This window comes from Pholcus phalangioides, unplaced genomic scaffold (genome assembly GCF_987345545.1).
Source record: "Pholcus phalangioides strain wild (caught in Gottingen) unplaced genomic scaffold, Ppha-v1.0 ptg000032l_1, whole genome shotgun sequence".
Lineage (NCBI taxonomy): Eukaryota > Metazoa > Arthropoda > Arachnida > Araneae > Pholcidae > Pholcus > Pholcus phalangioides.
This window is the reverse complement of record NW_028301622.1, coordinates 2,452,639-2,471,318: the sequence shown is the minus strand read 5'-3', so window position 1 is coordinate 2,471,318 and position 18,680 is coordinate 2,452,639. Positions and strand designations below refer to the sequence as shown.

The 18,680-nt window shown below is 35.1% G+C and overlaps 1 protein-coding gene across 3 annotated transcripts in view; it reads left to right on the top strand.

The window, feature by feature from the left end:
• Positions 1-17,763, top strand: part of LOC149066219 (uncharacterized) — a 49,486-nt gene extending 31,723 nt beyond the window's left edge. For all 3 annotated transcript variants that reach the window (XM_089253251.1, XM_089253252.1, XM_089253250.1), the window contains 3 exons: positions 1,433-1,453; positions 5,212-5,369; positions 6,963-17,763. In XM_089253251.1, the coding sequence (XP_089109377.1) occupies positions 1,433-1,453; positions 5,212-5,369; positions 6,963-7,077 (294 nt within the window). In that variant the 3' untranslated portion in view covers positions 7,078-17,763. The remainder of the gene's footprint in view (positions 1-1,432; positions 1,454-5,211; positions 5,370-6,962) is intronic.
• The last annotated feature ends 917 nt before the right edge of the window (positions 17,764-18,680 follow it).

Sequence of the window (18,680 nt, the reverse complement as noted above, 5' to 3'; positions counted from 1 at the left end):
TTTTACAGTGTTTTGAAATCAGAACCTTAGTTATAATCACCCTGTATATCGTAAATTATCACTAATTAATCTGCATTATTTATGCTTCATTAAATACATTATATTCACCTAATTTTTATTAGTTTTTGTAAAATAGCTTCCTAATTAAGCATACTGAAAGTAACTGGAGAAAACATCTTTATATTATATATATGATTAATAATTAAAACAAATTTCAAACCTATGAAGTAGTCCATTAAGTTAAACAAAAATAATTAAATTGCAAAAATATGTTTTTGTTAAAATGTAAGAAATATTTATTGTGACTAACTAATATGGGAATAGTGTTAATTACATTAATAAACATTTATTTTAATTAATTATTAGAAGTTTAAATGATTTCTCAGAAATTTTATAGTTTAAACCAAAAAAACAGTTTTTTACCAACCCTGGTTTTATATTATCCTTTGGCATATGCGGAGATGCTAATGACATGCTATAATGTACCAAATACCTGGAATTTTGGAAAAGGAAGCATAAAATTTAGTTGACACGTCCTCTGCACCATGTGCTTTCTTAGTTCAAAGAAGAAAAAAATAGAGAGGGAAAAAAACCTCCCCTTTTTTTCTTCTTTTTACAGTCTATCATGATCATGCGACCTTGAAAAGGTTGTTTTACTACTTTGTATACTGTACTGATATAAACATGGGTTATTGAAGAATAAAATGCCGGATATCTAGTAGCTTTTCCCTGAATCAGGGGCCGTATACCAAATTTTCAAATTTTGGAATTTTTATTCCCCTGCAGATTTTCTCACCTTTAGTGGCCCAAGGATTTCTTCCACAAAAATTGTGGGTCACTAACACTTAAAAAGAATTTTAAATTGACGTAGTTTATTAAGAATGTATTTTTTTCCCATTATATTAATTTTTGATCTTCTAGAGGGTATGGGCCCCCCATAACCCTCCTTCAGATTTTGCATTTGGTGAAAATCCGGGTTTGGAACCTGCGATTGCGCAGTGGTAATTGCTAAAAATATGATTTTCTCAAGTTTTCCAATTTGGAGTTGGATATTCCTTTGAAAAAAAGCTCTGGTTGCCAAGACAATCACAGTTACTTACAGCACAAATATATATACATTAAATTTCAAATCCATGCATTACCAATTCTGAGTATATATGCAGGGCTGCAACTGGGGGGAGGGCATGCGGCTCTGGGCTATGGGGGTGCAGAATCCACCCTTTATAACTTTTTTTTGCATTACACGGGGTGCAAGATAATTAAAAAGAGATCTTTTTTTTCTCTGAAAAAGGACCCAGATTTTTCGAATAACCTGGGTCCCGGGACGCAGGTAAATTGGAATACAGTGGCATCTCTGTATATGTAATGATCATAGTGCACATTGAAATAGAAACAAATAATGAAAAATTTTTTCTTTGTTTTTGTTTTTCAGAAGAAAGATGCATATCAAAGAGTAAGTTAGCTTTGAATGTTATTTTCTTCATTTTTAATAGGGTTAAGAAAAATACCTATGTGCACACATACAGGGTGATTCCAAACTCATGATACAAACTTTGGAGGCAGTGAAGCTCACTAAAGTCAACTCTTTTATCAAAGAAAATGCATGTCCAAAACTGAAGCATAAATATGTTAGGGGTTTTTTCAAAGCGAATGTGTGGGGTGAAAATTTTTTTTAAAATTTTTCTTAACATCTTTTCCATATTGATGATAGTATTGAAGAACCTCTGCGAGCAGTTTCATATCATGTTCACTCAGAGCAAAATTTCTAGAATAATAATTTAAATGAAATCCAACTCGGCTCCTGGTCTTGACAGTTTAAACGCTTAATTTTATAAGATATTCTGCTCAAGAATAAGTGCTATCCTGTCAGGAGTATTTTTTACCTGTTTCAATTCCGGTCGTATGGCAGGTGTCTGGGCACCATGTAATTATCACTAATACACGAAAAGAAAGGTAGACCTGAATTGGCTGAAAATTATCGTGCAATATCCTTAAAAAATGCGGATGCAAACATTTTCGAACAGAATTTACTACAAGAATTATTGCCATTTTTACTGGGAAGACGTATACTAACGCATCATCAATTTGCTTTTATTCGCGTCAAATCCTCAGTGGTAGATGCTTCAATGTCGTGATGACTGGAGCAGGGCTGTGAGAAATAATGTATCTACTGACATAATGTACATTGATTTTGAAAAGGCATTTGACAAAGTGAAAAAATCGGTATTGTTGAGTAAACTTAACTCTGTTGGTTAACATGTTGTCAGAGCTATCAGTGGCTTACTGTCTACTACTACTAAACCAGACATGCACCTTGTCTGTATTCCCCTGCGGAACCTCCAAAGAATAGGTACATGTTGGAATGTATGTACGTATAGTGAACCTTCTGTGAAGTTTGTTTGTGTGTAATGCTTGTTATGTGTAGTGCTGCCATCTGCAATGAATTTTTTAAACTATGAGTTTTTTCTCAACTCATAGTGAGCGAAGTGTAATGAATGAATAATTATACAGTTGTAGGGCTGTTGCTCTTTGCTGCGAGACTTTTTAACAGGGCGATCAGCTCGCATTCACGCCTCGAAGTTGAGAACCGCAGAAAACCAACTTCACCTGACCACCACTGCTGTTTACTGTTTGGAAGAACTCAGCAGGTCCGTGTCGGAAGCTGTCTGTTGAGACCTGTGCAGGTTGTAGGAGTATAATTCAAGGATCCGTTCTCGTGCCTATGCTCTTTTCAATTCTTGTTCACGACCTCCCACCTGCACTGGGTTCCATACAAGTTTCCATGTAAGCAGATGATGTAAAATTTCATACGAACGTACATGACTTCAACTCATGCTTCAACCTTCAGGCTGTTTGTGATGGGCTTCACAGATGGTGTCAATTCAACAAACTTCCCATATCGCTCCCAAAAAATGTGGTTATTAATCTTGGGCACAGCAACCTAGGTTGTCAGTACTCAATTGGTAACATCTGTCTTCTATCGGTCACTGAACACAGTGATCTCGGCATCCCCATAAATATCTCCTTGAATTTTTCAGGCTATTACTGTGAGATCTCAGCTCGTGCCAAGAGACTATCATATTTGATTTTTTATACATATCGCAAATGCAGCAACTTGATACTTATTCCGGCATTAAACACATTTGTACGACCTATGCTAGAATATGCTTCACCTGTATGGTCCCCTCACAGAGTGGGAGGTATCAAATAGCTTGAAACAGCCACAAAAAAGATTTACAAAGAACTTACCTGCACTCCGCAAAAAAATCCTATGGGGAATGATTGGAACACCTAAATCAACACCCACTCAAATGGCACTGACTCTTCCTTGATCTATTATTGCTCTAAAAAATACAGAGAGGACTAACATTCATAGTAGTCGATCCCCTCACTTACATCAACTCAACAACAAGAGCCCACAAATTTTACAATCAGACTTCTATTCTTCCAAAATAATACAAGATACCATAGTTTTTTATTTGCACAGCCCGCATATGGAAGTCATTGCCCAGTGAGATTGTAACGGAGCCCACAATCCATCAGTTTAAGACTGCTTTAAAAAACCATGATCTGTCTCCCAATCTTTGATGTGCTATACTTTTTAATTTTATTACTACTATTTTTTTCTTTTTTGAGGAATTTTCAGTTTTTTATCATATTTCTGAGCCAGCTACTGTTATGTCGTTGTGGTTTTAACTTTTCATTGTATTCTTTTTATGTAATTTTACATACACCTCTCTTAATTATATTGATAATTAAGATATTAACTCATAATTTCAATGATATTGAAGTAAAAGAGTAACCTGGAATGGTATGCATGTTATTGATCTGTGGTAAAGTTCTTAATTAAAAGAAGTATAGAAGATCTTTGGGGGTATAAATATAGACTTGAACTTGACTAAATACAAAAAGTGCAGAAAGAAAGCTGCTCTATTCCTAGATTTTCTGCATGGAAAAAAATATAGAAAAATGTAGGGAGTTCAGACTTGCCAACTCTCCAGATTTAGGTGGCAGAACCTCCAGATTTTTCACCCTTCCTCCCATTCTCCGGATTTGTTAAAAGTTCTCCGGATTTTCGCAGAAAATTAGATTTTATGCAAGCTTTCATGTAGTCGTAACGTCAATGACTGCCGTCGTCGTTAGGGAAAACACCCATAGAGGACAGCCGTGGTCATTCCCATCGAGCAGCCATAAAAAAAAGTCTTGGTGACTGCATCTAAGCAACTGGCAAAGACGTGACTTTGTTTACGTAGCGTTTATCGGCAGTTATTTATCAGGGGCATGACCTTGGTTGCAGAAATTCCGGTATAATCGTTATTGTATATTCCATTAACAGCCGTGCAGTGAACACAAGTTTTTTCATCAGCAGCTTTGTATTTTGAAGTTTTTAATTGTTTCCTCTAATTAAATATGTCTTCAGAAATGAAATACAAAGCTTTAAGCTCTTATATAAAGCTAAATATAAAGCTTTTAAGAGTTCATATACCCAAGATTATCAATCACTGATAGCATCCAAGAAAGGAAACTTATGTTTTATAAACAGTATATGTAGATGTGATTTCTCTATTCTGCATGGACAGACTGACATGGAATTATATTCTGCTTGGGGGGGGGGGGAGGAATGGAACTTTTTCTTAATTTCTTAATTAATTGAATTTTTTTTTTATCGAGTCTGAGTGCGGGGGGGGGGGGGGTCAGTGCATTACAATGAGGCACAAGAGTTCCCCTGATTGAAAAACAGGAATTATTTTTTGTATAAAGCCTTGAATTCTGTACCTTAATTGCTGATTTAAATAATAGATGTTGCACCAACATAAATATCACTGGGCATTTCGACTTTAACGTGTTGACTTAGGACCTCTGAGAGTGTGAGGATAGTAGTTCTGTAAAAAGAATGAAGAAATAAAGTTCTATGAAATGAAAATGTTTGCTTTCATTTCAACCTTCACAAAACCTTACGTTACTAATGAAAATAATAATAATTATTTTTGAAAAACACCAACAACACGGTAAGGGAAGAAATTAAGAAATTAATATGAAAATAAAATTTCCTTACCTGGTTAATCTGCTGTTTGTTGATCCGCACCTTCATAATTGAGGTTCTACTGTAGTTTATTTCTGACTTGAGTAATAAATTAATAAATGAAGCGAATGCTTATAATTTATTATATTATAATTATAATATAATTTTGCCCATTTTTTCAAACATAGTGTTATGGATGTGGTAAAGTGGGCCATATTTCTCGAGAATGTCCAGAAGTTGGGAAAGATGATAGAAAATGCTACACATGTGGAGAAACTGGGCATATAAGCAAGGACTGTCCGGAATCCATGGCGACTTTTGAGAATGATGATACTGTTTGCTACAGGTATGTTCTTTATTTTCAGTGCCATTTACTCAAATCAAATAAATCTCAGTTATTACAGTGCAATGCGACCTATTTGGTCTGGTAAATCTAAAGAAATAGTATACATAGGGTATTGAGCAGGGTTTAACCAGTCAACTGTCCAATTAATTTCTCCGAGCGTTACCCGCAGTGCCCACTTTTTTTTTAACATGCACACGCTTTTTCCCTTTTTTTTCCTTTTCTTGGAAGTTTGAAATATTAAAATATTTTTTTATAACATGTTTTTTTATAGCTCGAATGTGTCGAGACATAATATGACACCCCAAAAGTAGGGAGGGGCGGTCGTAATGTCCTGTGACTAAAAGAAATGCTGTTGATGGATTTATGTGGAGCCATACTAGTTGAACCTTTGCTAAAAGATATATGAGTAATAAAACAGATTCATCTTCGCTAGGGAATCGGAAAAAAAAAAAGCGATGGGGATGTAGCTTTTTGCAAAACATGACAAAGATAATAGTAATAATAATCTCAGAACTTGAAATATAATTGTCAACTCCATCTAGTGATGAGATAATAAAGTAGAAGGATGGCTGTACATAGATGGCAGCACATGTATAACAAATTATTTCGTCATATCTGTGAGAAAGACAGAAAAGTCCTCGTGTCCGTTAATGTTGCGTAGGCAACGCCATTATGTATATCAGCGACGGCAAATGCCGTCTTAACCACTTGACTGGTGAAAAAGACAGAAAAAAGTCTGCTTGTCGGCAAATGGCGTCGTAGGCACCAACATTACGTATGGCAGCGTTACGACGGGCGGTCGTAACCACTTGACTGGTTAAGCTAGATAAAAAATTCCTTTGGCAAAAAAGATTCATGGATGGATGTCTTCTCGGTTCGTAACCTACTGTAAGTTTTTTTGTGAAAGTGGCTACTACTACTTTCGCATTCTACGATTTTCTTTCGCATTTTGCGAAAAATGCGACCATATCTTAAACCCTGGTATTAAGTGATTTGTCACAATGAGATCTGTTATCCAAAAATATATATAGTGTAAAACAATTTTGTTACGAAAAGGACCGGTGCCCAGACCGGAAGAGGTATTAACACCACACAGTGAGGTATCATTGGATTTGTCTCAACAATAGCTATTAGATCAGTGTTTCTCAATCTTTCTGAACTCAAAGGTCACTAAAATTTCAGAACAATTCAACTGATCACTAATTTACAGTATGTGGGCTTAATTTATTCAAAGCTATGCGAATATCAATATTAGGTGCTTACAGTATAATTAAATAATTTTTGCTCAATCAGAATAATATTTTCATCCTGTGGACAGCCTGTTGTATCCTCATTGACCACAGGTGGAGAAATGCTGTGTTGGACAATAATAAATACCATTGGCTTTTATTTGTGTTGCACACTTCCTGAAATATAGCGTCAAACACAATCAATTTCCATACAAAAAAAAAAAAAAAAAAGAGCAAGCCTGGTGTCCAGACCAAAAGAGGCACTAAAACCAGTTGGGTATCATTGAATTTCTCTTAAGATTTCAATATTTAATCTGATATTCTTAATGTTGCAAAAGCTTATGTGTATGGTTGTATGTTTCAGGTGCAATGAAAAAGGCCACATAGCTAGAAATTGCCGCAATGCACGTGGTGGCAGCAAGTGTTATTTCTGTGGTGAAGTTGGTCATATCGCTCGAGAATGCGAATCTAAGGCTTAAAGTTCACGGTGGTGGATTCTTGGAGGCTTGAAATATGATCTTCACAAGTAAGATATATATAAAAAAAAAGTTAAAATAAATATGAAAATTGCATCTATGAGCAATTTTTCTTGTATGATGTCATGTGCACCTTGGATGCACCTTTTCAAAGTAGAAGCCGTGGAGGTGCTTCTTGTGCACTTGTGCTTTGAAGTTGTTGAGTCGTTTCCTTCGTGTTGTTGTCGCTGCTTCTATTGCCTGTTTGCTGAGGTGAGCTACTATTGACTTTCGTGGAAAAAAAATGGTACTGCTATATCCTTCAGAAAAAAAAAAATTAAAAAAAAAAATGGTAGAAGTTAGATATACATATAAATAAATATATCTAGTGAAGAAGTATTTGTTATTGTTGAGAGTATTTATGATTGTAAGCCAATGCACAGACGTGAAATGTGTACCTGGAAAGAGATACGTAAAGCTATATAGTATTATATATAAGGTTTTGAGAGAGAGTGCAATACTTGAAATGTGCTTGTGAAAAACCGGTGATATCTGAAGTGTGATTGATGATTGTGATGTGATGGTTATGTGTCTGCAAATTTGAGTCCATTGTATTTCAAGATGGTGTGATGGCTGATTTTTTTCTCTTCTTTTTCTTTTCAAAATGTTCTTTGCCATCTGTACATGTCTGTATAATCGTAGTGTATGCATATGGTTGTGTCTTTTTCTCCCTATTTGCTGTGGTAATCTTTCAGAATCTCTTGACTGGCGACGATGTGTTCAAAGTTTTATGCACTTTCTATTTCCTATTGCACCGAACATTGACTGATATATAAGTGTATTAGAGATGTTGCACACTTTGAATAACTGATTTTTTTTACGTCTACCGCCATGTTTAAATCTTAATTTGATTGTTAATTAAAAAAATATATTTTTGTCAATAATATAAAACATTATGTCGATTATTTTAAAAGCATTTCTTTTGTTTTTCTGGAGGTTTTTTTGAAAAGTTATTTTGTTCTTGTTAATTTTCTCTAAGTCTATGGCTTGTTAAATCCGTTCCAGTATTGTTACCTGCCATTTGCTGTAATCTAGATTAATCTAGAATGTAATCGTAAATCTGTTTGGTGTAGGTCGTCATTAATATAGTAACTCTTTTTCGCGTCTTCTGTGTCCATTGTTTGCCATCTCAATGCCAAAATATTGTTATTGTGGATTTGTTGCGATTTAACACATTTTGTTTTTAGCTGTAGAATATACGGATCATTAAGAGCTTTCATTGTTTTCACTCTATCTTTTATATATACATTGTTCATGGTTTTTAAAGATACTATTGCACATTGTTGTTGTTGAATCCATTGAACACATCTACTTTTCTGGGTTAGAAATGAACTTTTTCCCTTTAAATTGCCTTAATTTTTTGAAGATAAGCCAATGGTAAAAGAATCAAAGGGGTAAAAAGTTTCTGGAGAAACACAATTTTCCTATGTACTGAATTTTTACATTAGTACCTTGATTTTAGGGGGGGGGGGGGAAAGTTAAAAGTATCCTGAAAATATTAAAATAAAAATTTCATATGTAAAATAAGGCTGTATGTCTTTGAAATATTGGCACTTACATGAAAAATAAATTGGCTTGGTTTAAAAATAGTTTCGCTCACAAGAAAAATATAAGAATGTTGTCAGCTTCGGCTTTCTAGCTGAATACACTTTTGGTCTGTCAAGTCACCACAGGGACAATTTAATACCATTTTATCTCTGAAGAAGTGGCTGTGTCAGGATCAGTTATAATGGAACCTATTCGTGCATTTATGTGAGCTTTTTGCATCTTACCATTTGGTGCATTTCCTTCTCCCTCACTCTTCTCTTGCATTACTTTTACTGCAAGACACCCTTAGATTGTGGTACTGATGTGGGAATTGAATAGCAATGTATTTGGGAATCCAATGACTTCATCTACATTTTATCAAAGTGTTTTTTTGAGTCTGATTTGAAAAATTTAATAGTCCTTTCCACAAAAGTCTGAATTATTATGAAGTAGACTTAAACAAAATTTCTAATCACATCCTTCACACACATTTTTGGAGAGAGGTCATTCAAGTATTACGTCAGCATCGATGGAGGTGGGGAGTTTCCGATTTGCTGACTTTTGATGACAAGACGGGAGGGGGGGATGTGGATGATGCTTACGTCACCAACCACCCTTTATGAAAATATGAAATATTCTTGATGGCATCTTACTTGGTGCACCAAATATGAGAAAAATCTTTTGCTAGTTTGTGGGCACCCAAACTAACATTCTCTCTAATGATAAATCCTTTACAGAGCCATTTAGTGATCTCTAAATATTTCACGGATCCTTCAAGTGCTCTGGGAATGTTTCCAGGCCGCTTAAGTGCTCTGGAACTGTGCAACGCGTCATTCAAGTGATCCGTAATTATGCCGGGATCACTTAAGTAAATCTGGGAATGTTCCGCGGGTAACTTGAGTGAAGTAGAACCGCACCGGGGGCTGCTTAAGTGCTCTAAAATTCTGCCATCATTCACTCAAGGGATCTCTAAATGTGCCACGGATCGTTTACGTGTTCTGGAACTGTGTCTCTGGTTACTTAAGTGATCTTTGAATGTGCCACGGGCCTACTTTAGTGATCTGAAAATGTGCCACAAGCCACTTAAATGCTCTTGAATTGTGACACAGGTCATTTAAACGATCTGTAAATGTGGCGCTTAGTGCATTTTTACAAAATTGGATTTGAGGGGGGCAAGCCACATTATAACCTTCAGGGCCACATTCGGTCTGCAGGTCAAGAGTTTACCATATATGGTGGGTCGCAATGAATTTCTTAAAGAGAAATTTTGAGTTCTTACCTTTCAAATAGTATTGAAATTAACAGAAATCTATTATAATAACATATAAAGGTATTTTCTTTCGAAATTTTAATTTTTTAAAAATGTTTTTACATTAAAAAATATTCAGGGCTCCCACTCGTCCTACTTTTCCTACTTTTTGGTAAAATGTCCTACTTTTGTCCTACTTTTCCTACTTTTGTCCTACTTTTCCTACTTTTGTACCAAATCCTATCGACAAAATTTGTGTAATTGATTTTAATTGAGCAGGAAATTATTGATATATTGCCAAATATTACAAATGTTGGAGAATGCAATTAATGATTGTACCAAAGCAGAAATTGTATCATTTTTAAGGTAATTTAGAGGGGGGGGGGGATATGTGGACCATTTGATTGATTAATTTTTCATTTGCTTAGTTTTAGGGTTCAACAAGTATAGTAGTCATTAAAAACTTCTGTCTGGATGGAAAAAGAATTTTGTATTTATTACTTCGTGGTCATGGACAGTAACTTTCATCATTCAAAATTATGGTGCAAATAGGTGAAACAACAGTTTGCATTTCAAAGCAGTTGGATACATAGGCCTATTCTAGGTTTGGTGATTCTGATGCTACCCAATAGCATTCAGTTGTCTTCTGTATTTTTAAGTCATGAACAGGCATAAACAATATTTACAATGCTCAGCAAAGAGCAAGAAATGGAAGTGCTTTATTTGTCAAAAATGATTACACTGGCATTGAACAGTAAAATTTAAAAAATGATGAGCAACGCAGTAAAACTATCTGGTTCACCTTGCCTTATATACGTCGGATCTTGTAATTTACACATTTTTTGCATTGTGCTTTCGAAAGTGGTCTCGAAGGTGCATCATTCTTAAAAAATGTATGTCTTCAAAATTTGCCGTGCCTTGTCGAAGAGAGTTGACAAGCTCGTCACTTTGGAATACTCCAAAAAGGAATGTAATATATATATGAGGAGAGACAGCAAAGAGTTATCTGTGGTTGCTAGTGCACTGTTTTGGCCAAAAATTGGTTTTGTAGCCAAGTCATTTGTCATTTTGTTTTGGCTTGACTGAAATAGTGCTAGGGGGGGGGGGGGAAGTTAATTCAAAATGAAAAAATTTTTTTTAGGGATTCTTTTCTATAATGCTATGATTATGTTGTCTAAGGGGGTTACCCTCTCCTATCCTACTTTTTAGTCCTGCGTTTTCCTACTTTTTCTCATTTTTTGAGTGGGAGCCCTGAATATTGTTTTTTTCGTCTGGGAGGAGACACACGAGCCCCCCATGCCTCCCTCTCGCGTATGTTTCTGATCCCACCAATATGTGTTAAGATTCGGAGGGGCAGAGCTGATGAAATTATGCTGACGGGGGGGGGGGGGGTCACAAATTTGTACAAATTTGCTTATGTAATACTTGAACGGCCCCAGAGCTGGAATGTTTTTAGTCTATAGCAAGTAATATTTGATTTCAGTTCATATTGGGCAATTTATAGAAGAAAAATTGAGATAGATTTGTTCATTCAAGCTCCATTTCCGAGCCCCTTATGACTGTATTTATTTCTTTGAAGTTGGTGATGTCACTGACCACTATAGAGTATCTGAAAGAAAGACAAATGAAAATTTTATTTTTTTATTTATCCCAATGTGCACTTTTGCTCATTAAGGACCCGGTTTATTCTATAACCTGCAATCCAGAAACATGGGAGAGGACAATGGGATGCCACTCTATTCTGAGTGCACTCTGAGCAAATGGCATTGCATTTATTTGTTATATGCATTGTTACTTTAATTCCAGACATTTAGTCAGGAATCCCAGGTGCCAGGTAGCCACTGCAATTAAAAAAATCGAGATTGGTGCCTAATTTTTGTATATTTGCTAACTGAATTCAAGTCTCAGGACTACAAAATTTTCTGAAATTATGTCATCCTGTCTGTTAGCAGGGAAAGATCTCTAAGTTCCAAAGAAATCAAAGATTATACTGTTTTGAATCAATTTTGTTGGGGGAAAATGCTTAGCACCTATGAAATTTGACTGGGATCTGCACATTTTCCTGATTTGTCAAACCCTGCAGTGAAAGTGGTAAAAGAGAACAATTCTCTAAGATGTGGTTCAAGTTTGTAACTTTGTCTCGACAAGTGGTCATTCTATTGTTTTGATCATTGTGTAGATCGATACCCAGTGAATGAGAAAAAAATAAATTGCCATGGCATCTTTGGTTGAATTGTAGGAGCTATAAAACACTTTTTAGAAGTGCAATATGTGCGATATATATAAAGGCTTATCTTTGAAAAATTACTGTAATTTCAGTATTTTTTTTCATTTTTAAGGTATTACTGTGCACGCCGCTTAATGTGCAATCCGAGCACAATTATAGGCAATTTACTACCAATTGAATTGTGCCGGAAATGTGTCCTCCCTGAATCCCCAGGGTCTTCCAGATCTACTGGAACCCAAAATCTTTGGGTGGGGCCTTCAGAAATGATTAAATACAAAGTATACAATCTTGCGTCGCAGCATTTGGCCAGTTGTGCCCTAACCTTTAAGGTTCAGCCGCCTCACAAGCAGTTACCTAATTGGTTTGGGTTTTCAGGGTGCTGCCTTGCTACAGTTGCCCTTAAGGCACAGCTCTTGCCCTCCCACGAGTGATTCTTAAAGTGCAACCATTTGGCCTCTGTGTGGGTAGTGGGCTCCCAAGTGGCTCTCTTCCTCTTGCTGGCCAGCTAGTGGATCTTCAGGTGGTGGGTTTCTGATATTAATAACTTATTGATAACTATAGTTCCATGAAACAAACGGAAATATGATAGCCATGTGTTCTGTCTCTCATGAAAAACCGGATAACTTTTATACACAGAATTTGTTGCTAAATGTTCAATCCTGCTGCTGTATTGCGCTGACTTATTTTTATATCAAAATCATACTGCTCTAAAACAGGACCCCCCCCCCTCCTGCTTTAAGCTGAGATCCCGTTTTTTTTAAATTTAATTTAGTAGTTGAGATTTGATTTGTGAGGAGTTAAATTTGTTCTCATGTAGATTACAGCATTTTCTTGTGTGTGGTAAATTCCCTTGAGAGTCTTTCAGCTGAAAACCATAAAACTGATCAACTGAAAGAAAGTGACAGAGAACTGAAAGAAGGGGTTTTTTTTTTTACCTATTTTATTTGGTTTCTCTATAGGAAAGCGAATGTGAAAGCAGTGACTACTGCCTGATTGGGGCATCATGAATTACGGAAGGAAGTACACCTTCTGACCTCTTACATACTTTTAAAGGTACATGACTAACTTTGGGGGTTCTAGTTAAACTGTAGCTTCGAAATGTACAAAGAAAATTTGGACGAGAGAAAAAAGATAACAAACCTGAAGACTATAAAAAAATAATTTTCCAGTGTGATTGTATAGCTCAGTTCCATATTTTGTGGAAGTAATAAAAATACCTGAATGATAATCCATGATTCCAATAAGCGGTGTCCACTGTATTTACAATTGGTTCTTCTGGGAATTTTTTTAAAATAAATTGGTTTTTAAATATGTAACTTCACTCTGATTGGGATTTTTAGTTCTTGTTCTGAGGACTAATTTTAGTTGTCACATGGTCAGTGTTAAAGTCATGTTTCAGAAGCATATTTTTTTAAAACATTTAATGAGAGGCATATGTTATTGTAGAAAACATTTCGTAAGTCAAACTTTCAAGCGTAGATTGAATAGATTGAAGTAGATTGAGTATATAACGTGAAATGGAATTGTTTAGTGATGCATGAACTAAATGTGAAACTTCAATGATAATTCACTCTTTTGATGTATGAGCTGTATATTGAAATGAGAAAACAAAAAATCTGTATCAATCATCTTCATCGCTGTTTGTTTTTCTTGTATAGAGCTTAAACTCTGTGACTATTTTTCCCGATGTAAAATAAGGATTACAGTCGAGTTCAAATGTGTAATGTGTAACAGAGACATGATGCAGCAAGTAAAAAAAAAAAAAAGGGTACAAATTCTTGATTTATTTGTTGTAAAATTGTTATTTCTGGAAAAATGATCTTGAATTGATTATTGAGAAAAGTGTGTCCTGTTTCAGATTTTTTTGTGTTGTTATGTTTGAAATCAATCAAAAGTTTGGAGCGATCGGTTAAGTTTATAAGAGTCTTCTTCCAAGTTTTCCCACCACCCTCTCTCCTCCGATAATCTTGTTCCTTAGCGAAGTTGAATGTAATATAATGTTGAAACTGATCTGAAAATGCTTGTTTGAAATTTTGCTGGTGCAATTGATCGCTAATGTGACGTTTTTGTTATGCTTGTATGTATATATCTATGTTATCAGCTTTTCGGAAAACCCTGAAGATTAATTTAGTTTTTTTGTTTCAGTCATGCAGTTATTTTCTTTCTTTATGTATCATTTTTATTTTATAGTATTTAGAAAATATTTCATCCTGGTGATTCACTGCGTGTGTTTGGTTTTATTGCCGCTTGAAAATATATTTGTTAGAAGTTCAAACGCCATATGTTTGTGGCCTTTTTTACAAGGGAGATAATCATGTGAATTTAATGATGTGTTTGAGCTTTTTGATGTATTTCAATGAAAATTTAGGGTTAAAATTTAAGAAAAAAGGGAGTATCGGGCGTGGCAACACTAATGGAACATGAAACCAAAGTTTCCGTTGTGTGAGATGATTTTTTATTATTTGATGACTTTTTTTTAATCTTCATGTCATTTTCTTGAAAGGGATATAACTATTTACTGTTTTGAGATTATTTTTGAGATGAAGTTTTCTTAAAAATGTTCAGAATTATTTCGTGTGTTGCTGCTCTGTGCATCCAGTCTTTTTTTTTAAATATATAATTGGAAATAGATTGAGAGCTACAATTCAAGCACACACTGGTGCCTCGACTTATGAACTTAACTTTTTCCTCTTGAAATTGATATATGTTGAGAATCAAACTTTGTTCAAACTATATTGTCAATCTATATACATTGTGTCCACAGTCCTAAAGCTGAATATACCAAAAACTATGGCATGTGCTGCAGAACAATTAATTCTGCTAGGAAGACCAAGACCAGATGAACCCCGCTCCCCCATCTGGTGCAAATAAAATTAATGCAGCACTATCTCATGAAGATTTAAAGAAAATAAGGAAAAAGTTTTCTATGTAGAAAAATTTTTGTTATGGGAATCTTTTGCCGCAGAACATTTTCAGTCAACTGAGGGCTTGTTGCAGAACAATGCAAAACATTCTGCTTTGGAGTTTCCAGGATGTCCTTACCCAGACACTTTTTTTTTCTACATCGTTAGTTATAATAGACTGTAAAAATGTTTTGAATGTTTGCAATTTGTGTTTCTTGTTCTTAACCATTACAGCTGCAATCCCAAAATATCTCGTTTAACTTGATTCACTTTATTTTGGCAACCACAAAATATATTTTTAGTTCTTAAAACCCGCTCATTTCGGCATTGACAAGCCCGGGTAACAGTTGTAAAGTTTTCTACTCCTGATAACATGTTTTCCTTCCCGTCTCTTGTCAATCACCTGCCAGTGGGCGGAGTCAGCTTTTCTTTGTCCGATAACAGAACGGGAAAGGTTTGTAGGATTATTACCTACCTTCGAGGTAGTGTAGAATTATTGCGCACAGCAAAAATAAGAGAAACTCTATAGTTTTTTTCTTTTCCTTGTTTTATTATTTTCCATTTGGGGGGGGGGGGGAAGAGAACATTTATCAGCTCACACAATCGTAAAAAAATCTTCTTGCAATTAGTTGGCAATTTCTAGAAGGTTGAGTCATTTCCACTGTGGCCTGTATAATTTGGATTAGGAAAATTCTAAAAAGTGCTTAAATTAAATGTGCCACTTTTTCATCTGATAACTCTTGTGAGATTGGGTTGAAATCTGAACTATCATTTTTTATCACGGTTTTCTTTTCCCCCATGGTCCATGTAACGTATATACCAAATTTCAATGAAATACATCAAACAGAACGGTTGGCTCTACATAGGTCTGACAAGAAAAGCCATCCAATTTAAATACATTCATCTCACCCAGAAACACAAAAATAAATGCGGAGTGCAGTTATTAAAGCAGCAAAAAAATATTTAAAAATCGAAACGGGCTACTTATTGCTTTTCACACTTCTTGGCGATATCTAAAAAATATCCCCACTTTCACATACACTCTAGATTGGTGTTTCTCAACTGCCAGCCTACGGCCCTTTACCGGGCCCTGACATCAGTCTAACCGGCCGTGAGTGGTTCACAGCTTCATTTTTTTATCCATTTATTTCACAGTCATGTGTATGACCGGGCCTTCCACTCACAAAAATGAAATCAACTGGGCCGTGGGCTTTCGAAGGTTGAGAAACACTGCTCTAGATCTCATCTTTCTTTTCCCCCTTCCAGATTCTCTCTTCTATAGGAGCTAGTTAGTTTCCCCCCCTCAATTTCTTTGTCTTCACTGTTCATGTGTTTGAATGATGTCATTCTAACACTATGGTTGCAGGATTTTCAAGTCCTTTCTCGGCCTCTATTGGCATTCAAAATATTGATAGGTTTTTTTTTGAGTGAAACATAATAATTACTAGGGCTAAGATTTCAATGGCTTTGCATATTCCACTATTTTTACATGAGAGAACTTTTTTTTTCATGATTTTCAGTAGTTTTAGGGCATTTTTGAACATTTTCAGAATTTTAGGGCATTTTCAAAGAGCTTCAGAATTTCAAGCATATTTTTATATTTTGGAGCATTATTTTGCATACTTCAGCAAAACAGTGAGGTGGCCCCCCCCCCCCAAAGCTCTCTCTTCCCTTGCATCATTTCCCACGATTGGCGATTTTAGCAGTAATTGGTAATTTTACTTAATTAACTCTTGCATTGTTTTTGGCAATGATTGTCTACTTTTCGGTGAGTTCATTTGTGCACCTTTGACAGTGATAAGCAGTTTCCTGAAATTTCCCGAATTTTCTCAATTGAATAAGGTCAATATATTTATAAAAGCTTATTTTTATGTTTTTTAGGGCGCAAATACATTTTTTTATGGAGCATATTTTATTGGTTTTTAGGTCATAAATATTCTATCCCTAAAAATTATGCTGCACTTTTTCTATATTTTTGTGCACATTTAAATGAGTAGTGGGGTAATTTTTTCAAAACTTCTTGAAGATGCCAACTCGGGATCCTTTCCTTGTGAGTAGGGTCAGTTTAATTATGACTACCCTGTACATGCAAAGTTAGGAAGCTCATAGGTCGAGGTGCTGACCTATATATATAGTTTTTTTTTGCCTCCCAAAAATGTTTCATCATTAATTTTGTATACAATAAAACAATGTATTGAAACATAAGTTAATAAAAATGATGTAGTACTTAACAGCAGAGCTTGTATGAAACATTTCATCATATATATATCAAAAATCACGATCATGTTGCTTCATGAAGAATTGTAAAATAATAGCGATTTGAGAGAGACTATTGATAACGTAACGGAGTGGTACTGTTTGTGTGCTTTATTGAAGGTACGAGATTGTATTTTCTGTCCATATCCTCATCAGTCTGTACTTTTACTTATTCAATTATATTTGATGAAAAATGCACAAATATATATATACATATATGAAAAAATGAAATATGTTAATTGAAAAATGTATTCTAGTTTATAGATATTAGGGAGAGGATGTCGTGTTATGTGTCCAAGTAGAGTTGTATGCATCTAAGCTGTTATATTTGGATCAAACTTGATTTTGACGACGATGAAGATGCTGTTTTTCATTGTTATTATAATTATTGATTAATCAATGGGAAGATATAATACATATTATACATAAAAAAAAGTTCTGTATGTGGTTGTTGTGACTGAAATAAAAAAAACTATTTTTGTTGTTCATATGCTGGTTAGTGTTCAAGTTATTTTATTTCGGTAAACTTAGATGTGTTCTTTGCTTTTTGATTTCGATTCTGATTCAGAATAGTTTTCAATGAAAAGAAATGGTTGTAATTGATCTATCGATAAGTTTCATTAAGCACTTCATTGTCATACACTGAAGCGCTACTTTATTGAATTGGTCTTGACGTGATTTTACTTTTAACTGCATTAGAGTCTCTAATCTAAGGTTAATATGGGACCAAGACCACATCAGATTAATGAAAACTTGGATTATCCGAGAAGTAATGGGAAACAAATTGCTAAATGTGGGCGCAAAAGGTATTTACTCTGTCCTTAATTCATTATTCAATACACAATTGCCAAGACCCATAGCCTCTTTATGTATAAGCGAGACTGACGGGCTCAATATGAAGGATTTTTTTTTGTAAGTGATAAATTTACTAAAGAGCAGTCCTGTGAAAAAATTGACATGAAAGGCTGCCAAAGAAACCAATCTAGGGATCAAGACCCCCATAAGACAAATTATTTTTGTAAGAAAACTGAGACAATGAAAAAGAAAACTTGTTATTAGCAGAAAACAGGCTTTAAAAAAGGAATTTTGAATAGTCTGAGCACCTCAGATTAACTGGAACGTTTTTTGAGACTCTAATTATTGAGACACATATATGTTGCTGCCAAAACCTGAAGTCGGCCAGTTTGCGAATTGGCCAACCCAGTTGACCCGTCCAATGTCCGAAATTCAGGCTTTGGCCGGCCCCTATGTCAACCCCTATACATCTGTATTACCATGTGTTAACAGTGTTCCCATCAACCAGGGATGATAAGCGTAGCAATGTGCTCCATCATCCTGAGATGAGGTGGATTTTTTTTTCAAAGAATTTTTTTAAAATGAAGCTCTTAAAATTATGTATAGATGG